Source organism: Zalophus californianus, chromosome 14, assembly GCF_009762305.2.
Source record: "Zalophus californianus isolate mZalCal1 chromosome 14, mZalCal1.pri.v2, whole genome shotgun sequence".
Taxonomy (NCBI): domain Eukaryota; kingdom Metazoa; phylum Chordata; class Mammalia; order Carnivora; family Otariidae; genus Zalophus; species Zalophus californianus.
Genome location: NC_045608.1, coordinates 50,194,061 through 50,212,914, shown reverse-complemented (window position 1 = coordinate 50,212,914; position 18,854 = coordinate 50,194,061). Strand labels below are relative to the sequence as shown.

The 18,854-nt window shown below is 38.6% G+C and overlaps 1 protein-coding gene across 2 annotated transcripts in view; it reads left to right on the top strand.

The window, feature by feature from the left end:
- CDH2 (cadherin 2) overlaps positions 1–18,854 on the top strand; it is a 207,227-nt gene that overhangs the window by 79,011 nt on the left and 109,362 nt on the right. Inside the window, exon 1 of one of the 2 annotated variants that reach the window (XM_027576022.2) lies at positions 5,319–5,339. The exons of the other annotated variant lie outside the window; for it this stretch is intronic. Within the exon in view, the coding sequence (XP_027431823.1) occupies position 5,339 (1 nt within the window). The 5' untranslated portion in view covers positions 5,319–5,338. Of the gene's footprint in view, positions 1–5,318; positions 5,340–18,854 lie in introns of those variants that run through there. 2 annotated transcript variants of the gene reach the window in all.

Below are 18,854 nucleotides of genomic sequence, written 5' to 3'. Positions count from 1 at the left end.
CCTCCAGATGGGATTAGACTGTGTAAAGGACAGAAAGAAGCCTTTGAAACTGTATTGTCTCTTCACTGAATTATAAAAATTTAGAACTCCTACCTTATTTATTACATGGAAACTCTTTCAGTTAAGATAAGGACTCTGGGGCAAGAAACTCCACTTAGCATCTTCTAACTCGGGCTTTATTTTTGGTATGTGTCAGAGATTTTTGTTCTTGAGTACTTTTTAGGGGAATATTTGATTTCCCTGAAATACTAAATTTTGTATACATGTATATTTTTTTTTTCTGGAGAAGGGGTTCATAGCATCATCAATCATATTCTCAAAGGTGTCTTGAACAAAAAGATGATGAGGAGAACCATTGCCCCAAACTTTGGTGCAGTATCTGCTGGAATACAGTAACTTAGGAAATGACAGACAACTTTGTTGTCCCTCTCTTTTTAAACAAGTCCCTCAGAATGACAGAAATCACAGTTCAGTGTTACCTGCACTTGTAATTTGCCCAATAATATGAAAAATACTCAAACTCATTGATTGTCTTTAAAAAGAGCATGTAAATGAAATGGAGAGGACTTGGCCTAGGCTTGACCATTGATTGCTTCCACTTGATGGCCAAGAAAATTTCTATGTAATGGACCTCATCCCTCACTGTTAAAATGAGAGGATAGATGTGAAGATTTCTGTGTGTGTGTGTGTGTGTGTGTGTGTGTGTGTGTCTTTCTCCCATAATTTCATTCATTAATTGGAATATAAATAAAATTAGAAATAAATACTAGAATTATGATTTGATACTACCCCCAAATTATGGATTTTGTTTTGCTGTGGTTTCTTCAAAGACTAGGTCTCTAATAAAACAATATTATACATTAGGATTTTCAACTGCTTAGTTTTTGTGAGGTTTTTACTATTTTCATGCTTTTGGGGTGTTTATTTTTCCTCATCTGATCAATATTCCTGTTTCTTGAAAATAGGGCCATTGAAGGAATTTTGATAATTGGATTGAGTGCTGTTTAATGACATTGGGCTTTTGAGTGGTGATGACTAGAATTTATGTGCCCAGTGGTTTGTCTGACTTACTTGTTTCATTTTATAATAATCATTTCAAATTCAAACACAAACAGGGGCACCTAGGTGGTTCAGTCAGTTGAGCATCTGCCTTCAGCTGGGGACATGATTCCGGGCTCCTGGTGTCTAACCCCATGTCAGGTTCCCTCCCCAGTGGGGAGTCTGCTTCTCCCTCTTCCTCTATCCTTCCCCCTGCTTGAGCTCTCTCTCACTCACTCTCTCTCTCTCTCTCTCTCTCAAATAAACAAATAAAATCTTTAAAAAAAAATTCAAACACAAACATAATCATTCCTTCAATTTAAAAAAAGGCTAAGAAAAACATTTTTTTAATAAAAATAAAAAAGGTGGGGCGCCTAGGTAGCTCCGTCGTTAAGCTTCTGCCTTCGGCTCAGGTGATCCCAGGGTCCTGGGATGGAGCCTGCATCGGGCTCCCTGCTCAGCGGGAAGCCTGCTTCTCCCTCTCCCTGCTTGTGTTCCCTCTCTCGCTGTCTCTCTCTGTCAAAAAAATAAATTAAAAAATAAAAAATAGGGCGCCTGGGTGGCTCAGTTGGTTAAGCGACTGCCTTTGGCTCAGATGATCCTGGAGTCCTGGGATCGAGTCCCGCATCAGGCTCCCTGCTCAGTGGGGAGTCTGCTTCTCCCTCTGACCCTCTTCCCTCTCATTCTCTCTCTCTCAAATAATTAAATAAAATATTTAAAAAAATAAAAAGGCTAAGGTTATACTACTAACAGCAACTCTTGTTGGTTTGATGTCATGGTCAGTAATTTCTCTTTCCCACAGTCTTCTTTCCTTGGCCTTAGAGACAAAGAAACAATGTTGGGCTGAAAACATCAGACATTGTAGAGCCACTCAGAAGTGAAGGATCAATTTCTGGTTAAGATATTGCGGGATGAATTTGTTCCCCCCAAATTCATTTGTCAAAGTCCTAATCCAGGTACCTCAAAAAATGACTGTATTCGGAGATAGGGCCTTTACAGAGGTATTTAAGTCAAACTGAGGTCATCAGGGTGGGCCTTAACCCAGTATGACCTCATTCCTTATAAGAAAAGGAGATTAGGACACAGCCAAACACAGGGAAGACCATGTGCAAACATATGCAGAAGATGGTCAAGGAGAGAGGCCTCAGAAGAAACCAGCCTTGCTGGCACCTTGACCGCAGATTCCCATCCTCCAGAACTATGAGAAAATAAATGCCTGTTGCTCAAGCCACCCAGTCCGTGGTGCTTTGTTATGGCCGCCCTGGCAAACTAATGCAGGGGGCCTTGTTTAAAGAGTGATTAAAACAGCTCAGTTAATCAAATGAAAAAATAGATCTGTCATTTTCTTCAGAAACAAGTTTTTATTAATGTGACTTCCTCATAATCCCTTTGAGGGTGTCCTAAAACCATTGGTATTTTGTTAATTAATTTTCCAAGGGCAGCTCCTTCAAATGGCAGATCAGTAGGTTGTCTTTAAAGGATCTTTTTCTGTGAAGCTTCAGGAAACCTATATTTGAAAAAATAATTTGAGTTAATCATTAGGATTAATTGCTTCATTCTCATCAAAATATGACTTTATCTTCTTTGATGGTAACACAAATTAATGAGGTGTTTGTTTTGTTTTGTTTTTGTCCCAACACTTTACAAAAACGTATCGGAGGGTTTGTGAAATATTTGCCAGACAGACTGAAGGACAAAGTCTACTGGCTAACTGAACGAGAGGAAATTAAACCCAATTAGTTACAAAGTAGGTGAAAGGTGTCAGGGGCTATTCCCACTTTCTTCCTATTTCTCAAAGTAATGTAAGAACAGTGGGGAAAAATGAGGGAAAGGGGAAACAGTACAATTTTATCACCTCTGTTCTCAATTTGGTCTTGATGTCAATTTCTGGTAGGAAAAAACCCAAAAAACAAGCAGAAAAGACCCACCTCTTTGTAATCATAGAGGTGTTATTACAGAAAGCAGTACTCTTAAGTTTACTTTCTTCTTTTGGCTTCATATCAGAGTATATCTAGATCCTATCATTTTTACAACTTTGTCCTGGAAAATATGGGAAAGTCAGCCTATGCAATTAAATGCAAAATCAATGTAAGCTGCCCAGAGGACTAACATATTGGGTATTAGCTTGTAGAGACAAATGCTTTTTCAGTCCTCTTGTGATTCTACTACTATTGGATATAGAAATTTAAGGCTTAATCTTTATTATCTCAGTGTTCTAGTTGTAGCAGGGTGAAAAGGGATAGCAGTTCTTTTTCTTTCCTTCCCCAAACCAGAAAGATACATGTTGCATTAGAAATATCATACTAGCTTCTGGGTGTTTTTAGGCCATGATAGATATAACATTCTACAGTACAATAAAAGAAAATTTGTCTTTTGCCCTGAAGTTATATTTTAGCTTTCGTTAAATTCTTATCTACCATAAGATTGGAAGGAGAAAAGCATGTGTAGCATTTCCAAGAGTTTGCTGGAATGCAGTAGAAGAGACTCTAATAAATGTGCACAGGGTTTACTTTGGAATTTTGTAGGCAAAGGAGAAATCTACTCTTTGGCAGGAAGGTTGTGGGTAGCACCTAAGCAGATGTTTTTAGATACTACCTGAGTGGAAGCTTGTGGACCTCAGTTTAGCCAATTAACAGCTATATTGCTCGCCAGTGGTGTGGGACCTTGGGAAGATGGGTCAGTCATTTCTGGTCTTCAGTGGTACTTCCCTGATGACATGAAGGAAGTGGATGAGATTTCTGGTTCTTTCCTTTAAGGGGCCTCATCTTTAAAGATTTTATTTTTTATTTATTTATTTGACAGAGAGAGACACAGAGAGAGAGAGGGAACACAAGCAGGGGGAATGGGAGAGGGAGAGGCAGGCTTCCCACGGAGCAGGGAGCCCGATGCGGGGCTCGATCCCAGGACCCCGGGACCATGACCTGAGCCGAAGGCAGAAGCTTAACGACTGAGCCACCCAGGCGCCCCTAAGTGGCCTCATCTTTAAATTAATTTAAATGTTATTGAGATCAGTGTAATAAGCATGTATTTAAACACATCAGTATGTGTTTTAAAATTTAAAATTTAAAAATTTAAAGTATTTTTTCCATGGTGTACTATCTTAGTTAACAGATGCTAAAAAGAACAGTTATTAATAGATTCGAGGGAGTTCACAGAATTCTATATTTTTGTGTAGTTTTGTTTGTAAATTGAAAAATAGTCCTTATATTTGGGGTGCCTGGATGGTTCAGTTGGTTAAACATCTGACTCTTGGTTCCTGCTTGGGTCATGAGCTCAGGGTTCTGGGATCAGCCCTGCAACGGGCTCCAGACACTCAGGAGTCTGTTCGGGATCCTCTCTCTTCCTCTGCCTCTGCCCACCCCCAAACCCCATGATCTCTCTCTCTCTCTCTCAAAATAAATAAATAAAATTTTTAAAAATAAAAAAATAAAAAATAGTCCTTTTATTCAAAAAGGAAGGGAAGAGCCAGGCTAATCTCCAACACCCTTACAGCTATGGCATTCAAAAACTGTTTTGAAGCATGCTAACTACATTTTTATTTGTTATCACTGAAACCTCAAAGATATACTAAAAAAATATAATCAAAGAGTTTGTAAAAGCAGAGTTTATGGTATTGAAGACTCTCTGTCCACCAGACATGGGTCTGAAGTGTAGAGGTCTCCATTAGGTCGGGAATCAGGCTCTGTCTTGTTTCCTGCTGTATTCCTGGCACCATTCATATACATTTAGGTACTATGTGCCCAGTAAATAAATATGTGTTGCTGAATGTATTTCTTGCAATAAGACCTGATAAGAGTACTAATCATAATTTCAGCTAACCTTTCTTTAAGAAAAAAGAATTATAACCAAATAAGAAATCAATAAATTAGGTTTAATTAACCATGTGCTTTAGAAAAGATTATTGGACTTGAACAAAACTGTAGTTGAAATTGTTTTAAATTATTTAAATAATTTGAGGACATTTAAAGTATGGCTTTATTTACAGACTATCAATTTATATGCAACTTTTTGGGGAAAAAAGTGTGAAAATCTAGATATTCGTAGGTAGACATAATAACCACTTAAAAATTCCTTACATCTAGGAAATGCTGTTAACTATAATAATAACTATAATGTGAAGAAAGGTATGCCACTGGTTATACTTTCTACGTTGAGACTGAATATTGCTGTTTGATTTTTCTGTGGTAATTATTATCTTTGAAGGACTTTTGTGGTGTTTTGACTCCTTTATTTGAAGTCCTAATTTTTTTTTTTTCCAGAAAGTTATCAGTTCATGGTGTCCTGATCTGCTTAGAGTCAAAGTAAGTTTATTTGGCATTTAGGATTTTATACAGTCTGTTTCTTGCAGTTCTTTATAACCAAATAGTCTTCTGGAGTGTATAAATGGTTTTGAATGGCAAGTAAAGGGATCATACTTCTGATCCGTTGTCAAACTCTGTTTCCTTCTCTTTTCTGTGTATATTGAGTTATGAGAAAGAACAAATGAGTCAAACTAAGTCCCAGGCATGCAGATTTTTATTTGTTTATAAAGCTCTTTTAGCATGGTTATTTTAGAAGTTATACTTAAGTATAATAATCTATGTATTGTTTTCTAAGTCAGCTGTAGTTTTTTCCCGGTGAATTTGCACTTTATTCTTTACCCAGCACCCAGTATAAAACTCGTGCTTTCCCTCATGGTACACAGCATCTGCTTTCATTCTTTTTTCACTTACACTACTTTGAGTTGTGGTTATCTTTTGATAAGTAGAGACAGCCCCCAGTTTAGAAACACTCGACTTGCTGCAAAGGTGGCCACCATGGGACACTCCCACCCCCACCCACCCACCCAGCCCAGTAGGAAGCCTTCCCCACCACTGGGGGCGCTATTGGCGCTGGAAATCTTTATTCCCCTGCCCGCTCACTTTGGGAGGTCCCCAACTCCCCAGAGCCCTCTAGGACAGACCTACACCCAGGACATTCCTCCCCCATGACTCTGTCTGTGTGCCTTCAAGGGCACGAGATAGCAGGCGATGCTATGGGGTCCCTCGTGCTATTCATTTGCTCTGCTCTAGATTAGAAAAGATCCTCCGGCCTTGATTGCAGACGTCCGCGTGATTTTCAGTTTAGTCTGGAAAAACTTGTGGTTCAGATGTTAGATTTATTAAATTCACCTTCAAAGCCATTTGCACGTTCAGAGCTTCTTATGAATGGCTTATTTCTGATACTAGATTTTTACTGTCGTTGTGCAAGGACAGTTGCTTAAAAGTGCCTATAGAGATGTCAGAGATTTTGGTTTATATGCTCAAAAATGTAGATCGTTTTCTGAGTACCAGTCTGTCCCCCCCCCGCAAAAAAGAAGAAGAAATTATACTTTAATTTGACGTGAAGTTCTCTTTTTCCTTTAACCTATTTTTGTCAGCTTAGCATTATAAATTAGTTTCTTCCTACCCATTGAGCCTAATTAATCAAGGTAGCATTTAATTTTCTCTGACTTACTGTCTGGTTTAATATTTTTGCCAAGCAGCCTAGTTACCAAAGAATCGTCTTTCCGTTTTGACAAGTCAAGTATGTCTACTTGAGGAGCTTGTGTTTGTAAATGTTCTGTTCTGCCTTCTCTCGGGGAGGGAAAAAGATGAGACAAAGAACACAAATCTGAGTATTGGCAGCCCGGGTTCGCCTGCCCTTCCATGTTCCATAGCTGTCATTTCCCTGGCCAGGGCTCCCATAATGAACGTCTGGTCAGCATGGTTTTTTTGTTTTCTTTTCTTCTTGATTTTAAGATCGGAACAGAGCAGAAGGTGTATTGCAGCAGAAGACAATGACAATGAAATCGTCTTGCCACACTTTAAAAAATATAACAATATTATATTAAAGGAATCCGTATTCGGGTATTGAGGTAGTCCAGGTGTAGAGAGAGGATAATTTTTTTTTTTTTCTTTTGGACCCAAAGTAATAGATTGAATGAAGATGGTCCCAGGAGTGAAAAACCCAATGTGTCGAAATGGTGTCATTGCAGGAGGGCATGATGCCCGTGGCCTTCAGACTCTGTGGTTTGTTTGTGTTGGCATGCCTGCATGTATAGAGGGCATTTTAAAATCCTTGGGCATGTGGGAGAGGGAGAAGATGCTTTTAGTACTTTATCCCGGTTACTGTTTCTGTTAGAACATGTGCTTTTGCTTTCTTCAGGCAGGCTTGTTGTGTTTACATCATTCCATCTTTGTCCCTCCTCGTGGCATGGGGGGGACCGCTTTATGCTTTACCATGCTTCTCTTCACACAGATGCACAGCCCTTTGCGTGCTTTGCATCAAACTTGTCTTTCATCCTGTCTTTTGTGCCTTTTGCAAGGAAATTGATCTCATAAAGAATGCTATCAAATTCATCAACTGGCAAAAAATACCATTTCAAAGTCTGAGGAAGAGACATAAAAAGGAGGCAATCGTAAGCTGGACTGTTTCAACAGATTGCTTAGCAGAAAATATTAAATCCGCCTCGCACGCCATTAAATCACTCTGGGCATAACTAGCCAAAGAATTTCACAATGTGGATAACCTCCAGCCCTCTGACTGTATGCAAAGTAGGAGGCCTGAATGTGAGCATTGTGTTATAAAACCTTAAGCTGGAGAGAGACTAAAAAGCCCAATCTTGCTGGTTATTTTGGACATTCAAATGCTGTCTAAGAGAAAAGAACTCATTATGACTCAGTTCCGTTAATTAGACGTAAATTACCATCTTTTGTCTGATACAAAAGAAGGTAAAGGGAACTCTGCAAGACCAGAGGATACAGAAATTCTAATGAGATGAGAGCATGGGCTGGGAAACTGCCTGAATACAAGGAGCCATTGAACTTGAGGCAAGCCCCTAGTGTGGCTTGTGTATGAACAAAAAGCAAAAACATACATTTGTAATTGTCCAGATTCATATGCTGTTTAGAACCACGGTCAATGTCCCCACAGTGCTGGAGGATCCTGATTTTGACAGGATGTGAGGCTGGCCCAGGGAATTTGCCCTTCCACTCCTGATTATACTCTGAAGATTTTTGTTACATATACAGTCTGTTCTCAGTGGGAGACGAAAGATCTCAAATGTGACTGAATGAGAAGTAAAGGACCTTTTACTTAGAAACAATAACGGCTTAATAAATAAAGGAAATTAGCAAAGTTTGACCAGGAGACTTAAGGAATTAGACAGAAGTAGAGGAATTGCTTAAGCATAACAATAACTGGAGAACTACAGAATTCTGATGTTGGAGAGGATTGAGGGGTAATTCTGGAACTGAAAAGCTACTTCATTAGGCTAAGAAAATAGTAACCCCATTAATCCCTCCTTTGGAAATGTATAAACACATTTTCTTAATTGCATCAACTTCTCAATTGCAAACCAGATTGTTCCAGAGTAAATTTAGCTTCACTGTTTTTACCTGCTAGAGTGTGGAACTTCACCCTTTTGTTAGGCAGAAATTAACATGGTCTCAAAGGCCCTATAGTCTGGTCACTAATTATGATTAGTTTCTGAAACAAGTTTATAATATAGTGGTGAACATGCTTCCCGGTAGATGATATTTGTATTACCCTTTGAGAAGATGGGCACAGTAGGAGTTTATAACCTGTGTCCTGTGGCATTGACTGTCATGTTATTCACATGATCCAAATGCTAATTTCATAGGATATTATAATATTAGAAGTAATTAATCAGTTTGTTCATTCAGCACATTAAATATGTAGTAAGTCCCAAAGGCAGTGTTACGCAGTATGGATTCTAGGGTTGTGATGACCCTAGTGCTGGGAAGAGGGATAGAGAGTACAAGACCAGATTGAGAAGAAAGTTTGACTTTCAGATGCACATGAACGTGGCAACATCAGGCAAGTGCTAAGCAGATCACTGGCCATAATTTTCTGAAGATGGAGGTTAAATCTGGGCTACTAGGTCGAGATCTAGGAGCTGCCAGTAGGGAGTTGTTTGTGAATGCCACGTGGTGGTGGATGAAATCATACAAGGTGACTTAGAAGAGCCATGACATGGAAATGATGCCCCAGGGAATGAAGATTTAAGGGGCAGGTGGGAAATTAGGAGCCCGAGATGGGAAATCCAGCCTATTCAGAGAAGCAAGGGGGAGTAAGTAGAATAGGTTATTGTGATTGCTAGGTGGAGGAGTATCTTTTCTCAGTGCATTTGAGCTGTGCGGTGTGTGTATCTGTCAGTACATGTGAATTGTATGTGTGAGGGGTGGGTGTAGAGACTGACAGTTACAACTAAGAAGTGCCTTAAGATCAGGCCTGGAGAGAAAAATGACCATTTTTCAACAGGTTTATGTCCTATGTACAAGGGAAGTGTAAAGACAGATGTTGAAAAAGGAAAGGATGTCTCTACATGACGTCAGGGTCAAGGACACAATTGGAAGGCTAGTCATGAAGGACTTCCAAGTGGAGTCCTAGAGTGAGGAATGAGTGTGGCTGTGGATAGGTTTGTAGGATGCAGAGTGGGGAGTTGAACTTGGACCATGGCTGATAGCCTCTATCTTCCCAGAAGCACTGTGGTCTTGGCAGGCGGTGTTACCTATAGGTTGGGCCGAGCCTAGTGAAGGTTCAGAATGGTCCCTGAGGGAACGGGAGAAGGAGAAATAACAAGGACAGCAACAAAATAAAATCATAGGTACTGATCACTCAGTTAGGACTTGAGGCCTGCATTGGAGCAGATGCATAGTTACAAGATTTTTCTCCAGTAACTCTCAGCTTCCTGCATCTGGATGAGAGATTGTACTTTGCTCTATTGATCCCAGTTTTTGAGGTTTTGCTGTATGGATGAGGTTTGAAGGGTCAGGCCAAACTGGAACAAACAGTTGTTTAGCTGGCCAAGAAGCTAGTAACGGTGCCTCTGTGTGTGTGTGTGTGTGTGTGTGTGTGTGTGTGTGTGTGCTGCCTCTTGCTTCCCAGTATCCTCCTTCTCTGTGGAATAGTGTTGAAACTGGCTTCCTTCCTATGTGGCTTGGAGAAACCAGATTAATTAGGGAGATTCTCTGGCATTTTTCAGATAAAGACACAAAAGCAACTCCTAAAATGTCAGTAACTCTTACTGCTATTCTTTGGTACTCCTGAGTCTCCCTGTAAAAACAAAACAACAAAGAAACTACAATAAACGAAATGAGAAAATCTCTTCCCCCTTGTGCTTGAGCTTAGTGACTTTCTTGCAGAACTAGCCCATTGGTGTCCTTAGAATTCTGAGTAAGGGGTTGACTTTTGTCTTTAGAACTGCTGGCCAGTTTTCAGGTGACAAAAAAATGGTAGGTACTACCTTTGAGTAGTATTTGTCAAGGCTCAGAGGCCAGTAGGTATACAGAGAATTAAATAAATAAGATTCATTTATGTTAGCTGCTAGCATCGAGTCATGTATTGTTGGTATTTGGTAATTCGAATTTGTCAGACAAAAGTCCTCATGGCTGATTTGCTCACTGGATATCCAGGACAAGCTTCAGATTACGTGTGAACCAAGCTGGGGGTGGGGGGTGGGGGGAAGCTCTCTAAGCTCTGCAAAATTGCTCTCTGCTGAACTTTGCAAGGCAAATAGACATAGAGCTCACTAAGCCAAAATATGTACCATCCCACCCCCATGCAAAAATGTGATTCTGAGGAGTTGATTGCAGAGGCAACGTGGCATGTTCTCCAAATGTTGAATTCAGGACAATGATTGAGAACCCCTGACTTGGTATCTGTGCCTTGTTTCCATTTGCCTAAAAGAAAAACATGGTATGATTCATTTGACTATAGTGTGTGTGTGTACATTTTCAGGCAGCTTTAAAATGCATCCTACCTTTTAGGAACGAGAGACCAAGTTGAAATAAACATTCAATAGGGTGTGGGGACTCGGGGGTGAGTCAACTTGGGACTGAAAATAAGGAAAATCTGTGTTCTTGTTCAGCAACTAACCAGCTTTGTGACCTTGATTGAGTTGCTTACATTTGGGGTCTTAGTTTCTTCACCCATGAGGTGATCTTTAAGGTCTTTTTTCCCCTCAGTTTTTAATAATTTATAATCCTTTAAGTTGTGTTTAAAAGATACAAAAATTTTTTTCTTGCTCTTTCCCACTTAGGCCAAAGTGGTCCTGCTTTTTTGTGTGGACAATGGTGCTTATGATCGAACTGTAGATTACCCAGGTTTCTGTTGGATCAAAGTGCTTCTTTTTCAGATTTTTAATCTTCTCTTTATCGTGTGACTTTTAGGCTCTTTGTCTATTCATTAGCACCTCCAGCAGAAAGTGGGCAGGGACAATAAAATATGAAATTTAGGCAAGACGCTGCTGTAGTCTTAGTCCTGATACTAAAAATGAGTTTCTTGGGGGATGTTATCTTTAGTTACTTAATTACACTATCTGTGTCTCCAGGAGCTAATTGAGGGAATGGCTCTGCAAAACAGATCAACAGCAACAAACATGTTTTACCAGGCCTTCTCCCATCGGAAGTCCATAGGCAGCAAATTTAATATCAGCATTCTTTTCTGCTCAGTTGGCATAAATTGTCACTTGCTTTTAGGCTGCTCACAAAGTATTTTTAGACTCCTTTAGTTTCATTCACTGTGAGGAACAAACCCAGCCCCTGTGGTCAGAGACCAAGGTGAGAAAGAACCTTCTAGTTGGTGCAGACCAGCCCTCCACCAGTGCTGAAATACTCCCCCTTAAGATAGGGTATGCACTCCTGCCTGTGGGTATTGACAGGATTTTTCCTGTTTTGTTTTTTTTTTTTCCTACTTATGTCCTAAATAATGAAAAAAATTTACAGCATATTTGCGTTAGATTCAAGAAACTAAGTACAATTAAGAAAACAACCATTTAAGGAACAGCTGTGTGGCCATAAAACACCATGTGTAACACACCACTTTATAATCTAATATAAAATTGGATTAATGAGAGGATAAGAATTGCTTTTTGAATCTTTGAACAATTTGTAGGAAAAAAATGTAAATTAATTTCTAGATTGGGGTGCCAAATAAAATCTTTTGTGTGACAAAATACTTACTAGGAATTTGATCCACTTTGGCTAGTCCCCATCAATGTGCATGATGAAGTCTCCAGAGAAGAAATTTAACCACGACTCTTAAGTTTTGGTTGCCGTTTTAAGAACTCTTTGTAAACTTTGTGGTGAATGTGATCCTTATTGTAGTAAGTACAAAATATTTGGATCCGTCATTTGGTTACAGTAAAATGGTTCATAGCAAGGTTTTACAAGGCTATAATCCTGCTCTTGGACTTGATTATGTTATTCGAGGAGCTGATATGGAAAAAAGTGCTATTTAACAGATGGCAATGAAGAAAACTATAAACCCTTGCTTTCTTACCTGCTGATGCTGTGTATTTTGATCAAATGAAATACCCCAGTCTAAAATGTTTCACCTTTGACAAACTTTATTCACATATATGTCATTACCTTAATGCTGAATTACATGTGATGTTTGACAGCCACTAAGCTAACCATTTAACCACGCCGACAGGTGCTGATGCTTGTAGCATAGAAAATAATTAATCTTACAAATGCAACATAACCATCCTTCAGGAGAGTCTTATGAACAGTCCTGAGGCCAGATGGTATTTTCCTCATGAAGCACTGTTATACTTACACATGATAGTGAAACGATACAATTAATGTTGTACTTTACTTATATGATGGAGAAAATTTATTTTTGGAGGATGATCTAAGAACTAAGATTTATAATATTGGAACTTGCAAAACATTAGATAAAATACTACAACTAGTTTGTTAAAAAAGTTTAAAAATAGCTTGTTTTTGAGGGATTCCTTATAATTTTAAAACATTTCCTAAAAGTCAATTTTAATATCTAAGCTATTTGCTTTTTGAAAAAATTCCTTTAAATGGCTCCTCTCTGGGCCTCAACAATAAATGAATCAGTGACTATTTATTTTGCCTAGTACTGGACCAAATGCTTCAGGGTATAAGATGGGACCTGTTATATCTGGGGAGAATTACTAACTTAACAGTTGAAAAACAATTAAACGCTAAATTGTTAGAGTTGAAGGATTTCAGACAAGGAGAGATTACCCTGACCTAGATGGACAAATAGCGTCTTGGGCTGGCTCTATCTAGAATGATGAGTTTGTGTAAGTGAGTCCTGTAGTGTCCAAGAAATCAGGCTGGGCCTCACAGAGGCCTTCTCTCAATGAGGAGGCCAAAGCTCAGAGCTTAGTCTTTTACCCTTTATCACAAAGCTGCTCAGTGGGCTGCTCCTTTGGGGCATAAGAAGGCATTCAAGGTGGAAGGAGTGGTTCAATGAAAGACGCGAAGGTAGGCACAGCTACGCTTTCCAGGAGTTAGGAGGTGCTAAGCTTAGGAGTCTGTACGTGACTGGAAATCTGATTTAGGTATGAAGCATGACCTTTTTGATTACTGTTAAATATTTTTCCTCGTATTACAAGGCATGGAGTATCCTGGGAGCTCAGTAGTATTAGCTGATTGAGTGAAGGAGAACTGAGCCATTTCCCAATTTACTGTATAACATGTAAGTTAGGTTGGTCATTGGGTAACATTTTAGCAGGAACATGATTTCACAAATAAGCCGTATTAGATGAACAAAATAACTTTAAACTCTATCAAAACTCGTGAAAATTTGTTTCAGCATTCTTCGATCAAGGGTTTTTGTTTTGTTTTTTGTTTTTAAGTATTTCCTTGTCCTCTGTTATCTTGGGCTGTGTTCATTTCTGAAAGACTTAACTATTAAATTTATGGGATATCATCTAACAATTCAGAATTTAGAAAGGCATTTTACAGCACAAACCAACCAGTTAGGATTATAAACGTGTGTTTTAACATAACTGCTGTGAAATTTTAATTTCTTTCTGAATAGGAATAGGGGATATTTCAAATTGCTTTATTAAATAGGAAATAAAAACTGAGATTGTTGTATTCTGGTATTATTTGTAGTTTTCAGAATATCCCTGAGAGGCCCTTGCTTCTGTCTTAGATTTTCAGGTAATGACCTTCGATATTCATCACTAATTTCTCTTTTGCCTTGGAGCAAGTGTCTTTTTGGTCTTTGCTTTGCCCTTGGGGTCTTGTCTTTCCTCCACCTTCTGGTAAATTAATTACAATTACCAGAATATTCTCTGTCTCTTGAATATCAGCCCTGCGTCCTCTTTCTGAGGAATCTGTCATTCATCACTGAAAGCTCCTCAGGGTCCCTGGATCAGAATCTGGGTAATGTCATTCTGGAGAATTTCAGTTTGTGTGTTAGAGATAGGAACATATTTTTCTGACCTCGAGTTTCCCTTTGCTAAATTTTTTATTTTTTTATAACTTTTAAATAAATGGGCCAGTTTTTAAAAATCAGTTAAGTCCCTATGAACATATGACATATGACTTTTTTTCTCTGGGAAAAAAAGTTCACCTTTCAAAAAGACTACCCACTCTATCTGCTAGAATTAAATCTCTGTCATAGGGCATTGCCCTAGCCATGCAGGGCTGGGGTTTCAGGACAATGTCCACTTGACAGAGCTCTTCCCTTCCCAAGGACAGGTCATCTTGCCTTTGACTTAGTAGCCGGACTGGAATTGGGAATCTACCACTTCAGAACATTGACCAGAACATCCTTTCTTTTCCTTTTTTTCTTTTTTCTTAATAAATTGATCCTATAAAGGAAAAATCATTCTTTGGGATTAGGAAACTTAATCTATGATCTCTGAAAAGGAATAATTTGCCTCAAAGGAAAATACACAGTTTATAGAATCAGAGATCATCGGAGAGACCCAAATGAAGCTGAATGTGTATTTTGATTGTGTATAGACAGGACTTGGACCCACACAGGAATGCAAATAAAGTAAACCCTCCTCTCTGCCTCTACTGTAAAATATTATTTGCAGGATACATTGCCGTATTTTAAGGACCAATGGGGAAATTAAACAATAGAATAGAGAGAATGATTGGAGAGCAAGGGTATTTATAATCTAGAGCAAGGATGAAAAATGTTGCTTGTCCCCATCTGTGGACGGTGAGGAGGAGGAGAATGACTTTTTAACTTTAGCTTTATTTTGGGAGATTAAGCTAAGCCTAGGAAGGAACCTTAGACAATTTAGGTAGTTAAATGTTGAACTGTTTTAATTATTTATTTAGTAAATATTTGTTAGGACTTACTAAAATTTCCTAGATGCAAAGATAACTAAGAAATATTCCTGTAGGCTTAAAGAACTGGAAGTCCATTAGTAAAACCAGGTAGAGATAATTACAGCTCAAAGGGGGGTGGGGTTCGAGAATAGACAAATGATGTTATTATTGCCCAGAGGAAAAGTCCCATTCTAATATAAGCAGGGATTTTGGATGTTGTTGTACTAGTTTTCCTTTATTAAAGGAAATTCTTTAAATCTTGTTTTAATTTCTAATTTGATAATACCTTCCTTTGCAAGTTTTCATTTTACTCAATTTGAAGATTCTGTAAATCTCTGATGTAATTGATCCATTTAATATTTATTCCAAAGATTATAGCTTCTGCCATTATAAATAAGCAGAATTATATGCTGTTACTCAACTGGTAGGTTTTTAACCAGTTTTAACATACTTAAAACAGCAAAGCATGTAGCCAATATACCAGAAAAACCGTAACTGTCTAAAACAGGAAAGATGAAATTAACATGTATTACTATTTTGGCTATTTGATGCAAATAGCACCCAGGTTTCATTCTCAAAATGGAAGATGGATAGATGCTTCTATGGATGATGATGATGGTGGTGGTGGTGTGGTAATGACAGTGTTATCCCTTTATTGAGGGCAAGAGACAGAAGTACATGGAGTTCTTGTGCATTAACTCAGTTAATTTTCACAGTTCCCTGCTTTTTCATCTATCAGGATTGGCAAAGATGGTTGGATATAATTTTGTGAGTGATCTGATGAACGAATCAGTGCTTTCCCTAAAAACAGGGTTTCTTAACTTGAGAAATAAAAGGGCTTCTTTCACTGGAAATGTAAATTGTATCTTGGTAGTTATAAATGTGCAAAATATGAAACTCATTAAACCTTATCATACATCTCATATAATTGTAAAAGCAAAGTAACAGTAAACATACACCAAAAAAACTAAAAACCTTTAAAATTGGAATTAAAGTGTCGATTCATTGCCCTGGATGTTGATGTTTTGTTGAAACGATTGTTATACAAAGAATGCCTGTGTTATGCTAGGGGGTTCAGTAGTCTCATGTATTCATGTGTCCTTTGACAGCCAACTTTTCTTACTGCTTTCCTTATTCGAACTATGTCAAAACTTCATACAATGAAGGTATTGGTATAATTTCATCTTTGCTTGATGAGAGAATCATCTACATATTAAGTTCACCTTTCCATCACTACTTGGTATCATTTTGTACATGTGGACACAAGTGGGCATCACGTGCTCTTGTTTTCTTTTTTTTTAAAAGATTTTATTTATTTATTTGAGAGAGAGAATGAGATGGAGAGAGCATGAGAGGGGGGAGGGTCAGAGGGAGAGGCAGACTAGACTCCCCGCCGAGCAGGGAGCCTGATGCGCGGGACTCAATCCTGGGACTTGAGGATCATGGCCTGAGCCGAAGGCAGTCGCTTAACCAACTGAGCCACCCAGGCGCCTTCACGTGCTCTTGTTAACTTCAAAGATTATCATGTGAATAAGAGCAAAAGCTTAATTTTCCTGTGGAGAGAGAATTTGTAGTTTCCCAGAATTTGTTGGCCACATCTCCCTGCCTTCTCCTCCCGGCAATTTGCCTTCTCCTCCCGGCAACATGCTAATGAAATTAATGCAATGGAAATAATAGGAGATAATGAATGTCTAGGTGCTTTACAAAGCCCTTTCTATACACTATCTCATTGAAATCTCTCAGCAACCCTACGCGCTAGGTAATCTTGTTATACTGTATTTGTAGGTAAGGACATTGGACCTTGAGCATAATAAGTAAATTCCTCCCAAGGTCACATGATAGAAAATCAAACTGATTTTGCACCCAGGTGCTCCCACTCCAGAGCCTATACTACCCCCACCAGAAGCTTTATTTCTTCACTGATTCTATAAATATGTATAAATGTAACTTCCAATGCACCAAATACCAGGCCAAGTGTTTCCCGTGTTTTATAATCTTTACAACAGTCTCAGTAGAATGATGCTGTCATCTGCCTTTAGTAAGATAAGAAGGCTCAAGGTCACCCTTTTAGTAAGAGAATTCATTCTGCCCCCCCATCTTAAAAGATATAAGCATTTCAGGTCCTGTAAAGGGACAATTTTAAAAGCAGAACTTAAAATAGTGTTTTCATTTTCTAGAGTTTCAGGAGCTTGATTTGTATTTTTCAAAGAAAAACAATCAAATAAGAGCTCCTATATTTATATTGATCTTTTAAAAATTAAAAAAAAATGTCATTCGAAAACGGGCCTGTTAAGCTTTTTAAAGCCCTCCATTGTATGTGAACCTTGACAAAGGATATGCAATAAATGCCTTGTGAAATGAAGTTCTCTACATTAAAAAACATTTTTGGTCAGCAAATTTTGTGGCAAATTTATTGATGCAGTAAATATTTCATTTACTAATAGGGCTATTTGCGAGAAGATTTGTTTACACTGGAGAACTGAAGGAAATGCAGTCCAAATTATAGGCATAATGATTCTCATTGATATTCTGGCAGTGCCCTCTAGTTTATATGCATCTATAAAATGATTATTTTTTTGAAAAAAATAAAACAATCTGTGTCACCCTCTATATAATTTATGTTAAATTATCGACTGTTAGTATACTGATAGCCCAGACAAAAATATGGAATTCTAGGTGAGTGTGTCTTTGGGAGCATATGTGTATGCAGTTAGATACATATACACAGAACCATGTGTGTAACCCATTAAGTCCAAATAAGGTTCATATGCTTTTGAACATTGATGGATTTTTGAGTTTATGATAACCACTAATGTGTTCAAGTATTACTTTGCATAGAGCAGAAATTATTGCCTTGGGCACAATTATTTAAGGTCTTTCAATTACTTCTGTTTGGAGAATAATACATTGTGATAGTAAATATATCATAAAGCTCAGAAAGTCTCCCTGTGTTACATGTAAATGTTTCATGGAAATCTATTGGTTTTGTGTTTGGTCCCTATCATTTGGATATGACCCTCTAGTCTGTTTTATTACTTGGAACTCTTTATTAGTGACTTCCTAAGTCCTAGAGGAATCCAGTGCTTAACTAGAGGGACAGAGTCCCAGACCCGGTGGCCTGGTGTAAGTGGTGGGTCAGAGGGACAATTAAGCACAGGCAGGTTGCGGGCTGGGTGTCAAATGCTGTTTCTTTCAAGAGAAGCACTCTTCAGGGGCACCTGTGTGGCTCAGTCGGTTAAGCGTCCAACTCTTGATTTCAGCCCAGGTCATGATCTCTGGGTCGTGGGATCCAACCTTATGTCAGGCTCTGCGCTCAGCGGGTCTCCCTAAAGATTTCTCTCCCTCTCCCTCTGCCCCTTCCCCAGCTTGCGTGCACGCGCGCACGCACTCTCTCTCTCTCTCTCTCAAATAAATTAATCTTTAAAATAAAAGAGAGAAGCACTCTACAGTCATTAACTTTAGCAATTAAGCAGTCATAGGTGGCCTTATCAAGAGCGACTTCATTATCCCTATTGTCTGTTGAATTTCTAGGATCTCAGAAGAGGAACTGTATAAGAAAGTCTCATAAATGTAATTATTTCTCCTAATGATGGTGGAACTGCCATAGGCACAATTATTGCCACTCTTAGGGTTACTAGGATAGTCCCTGAGTGTGAAAAGGAGCCAGATTGTGGGCTGGAATGAGGAGCAAAGCTGGGAGAAAGCATTTACTCAAGCAACTCCAAGGAAATGGACAGT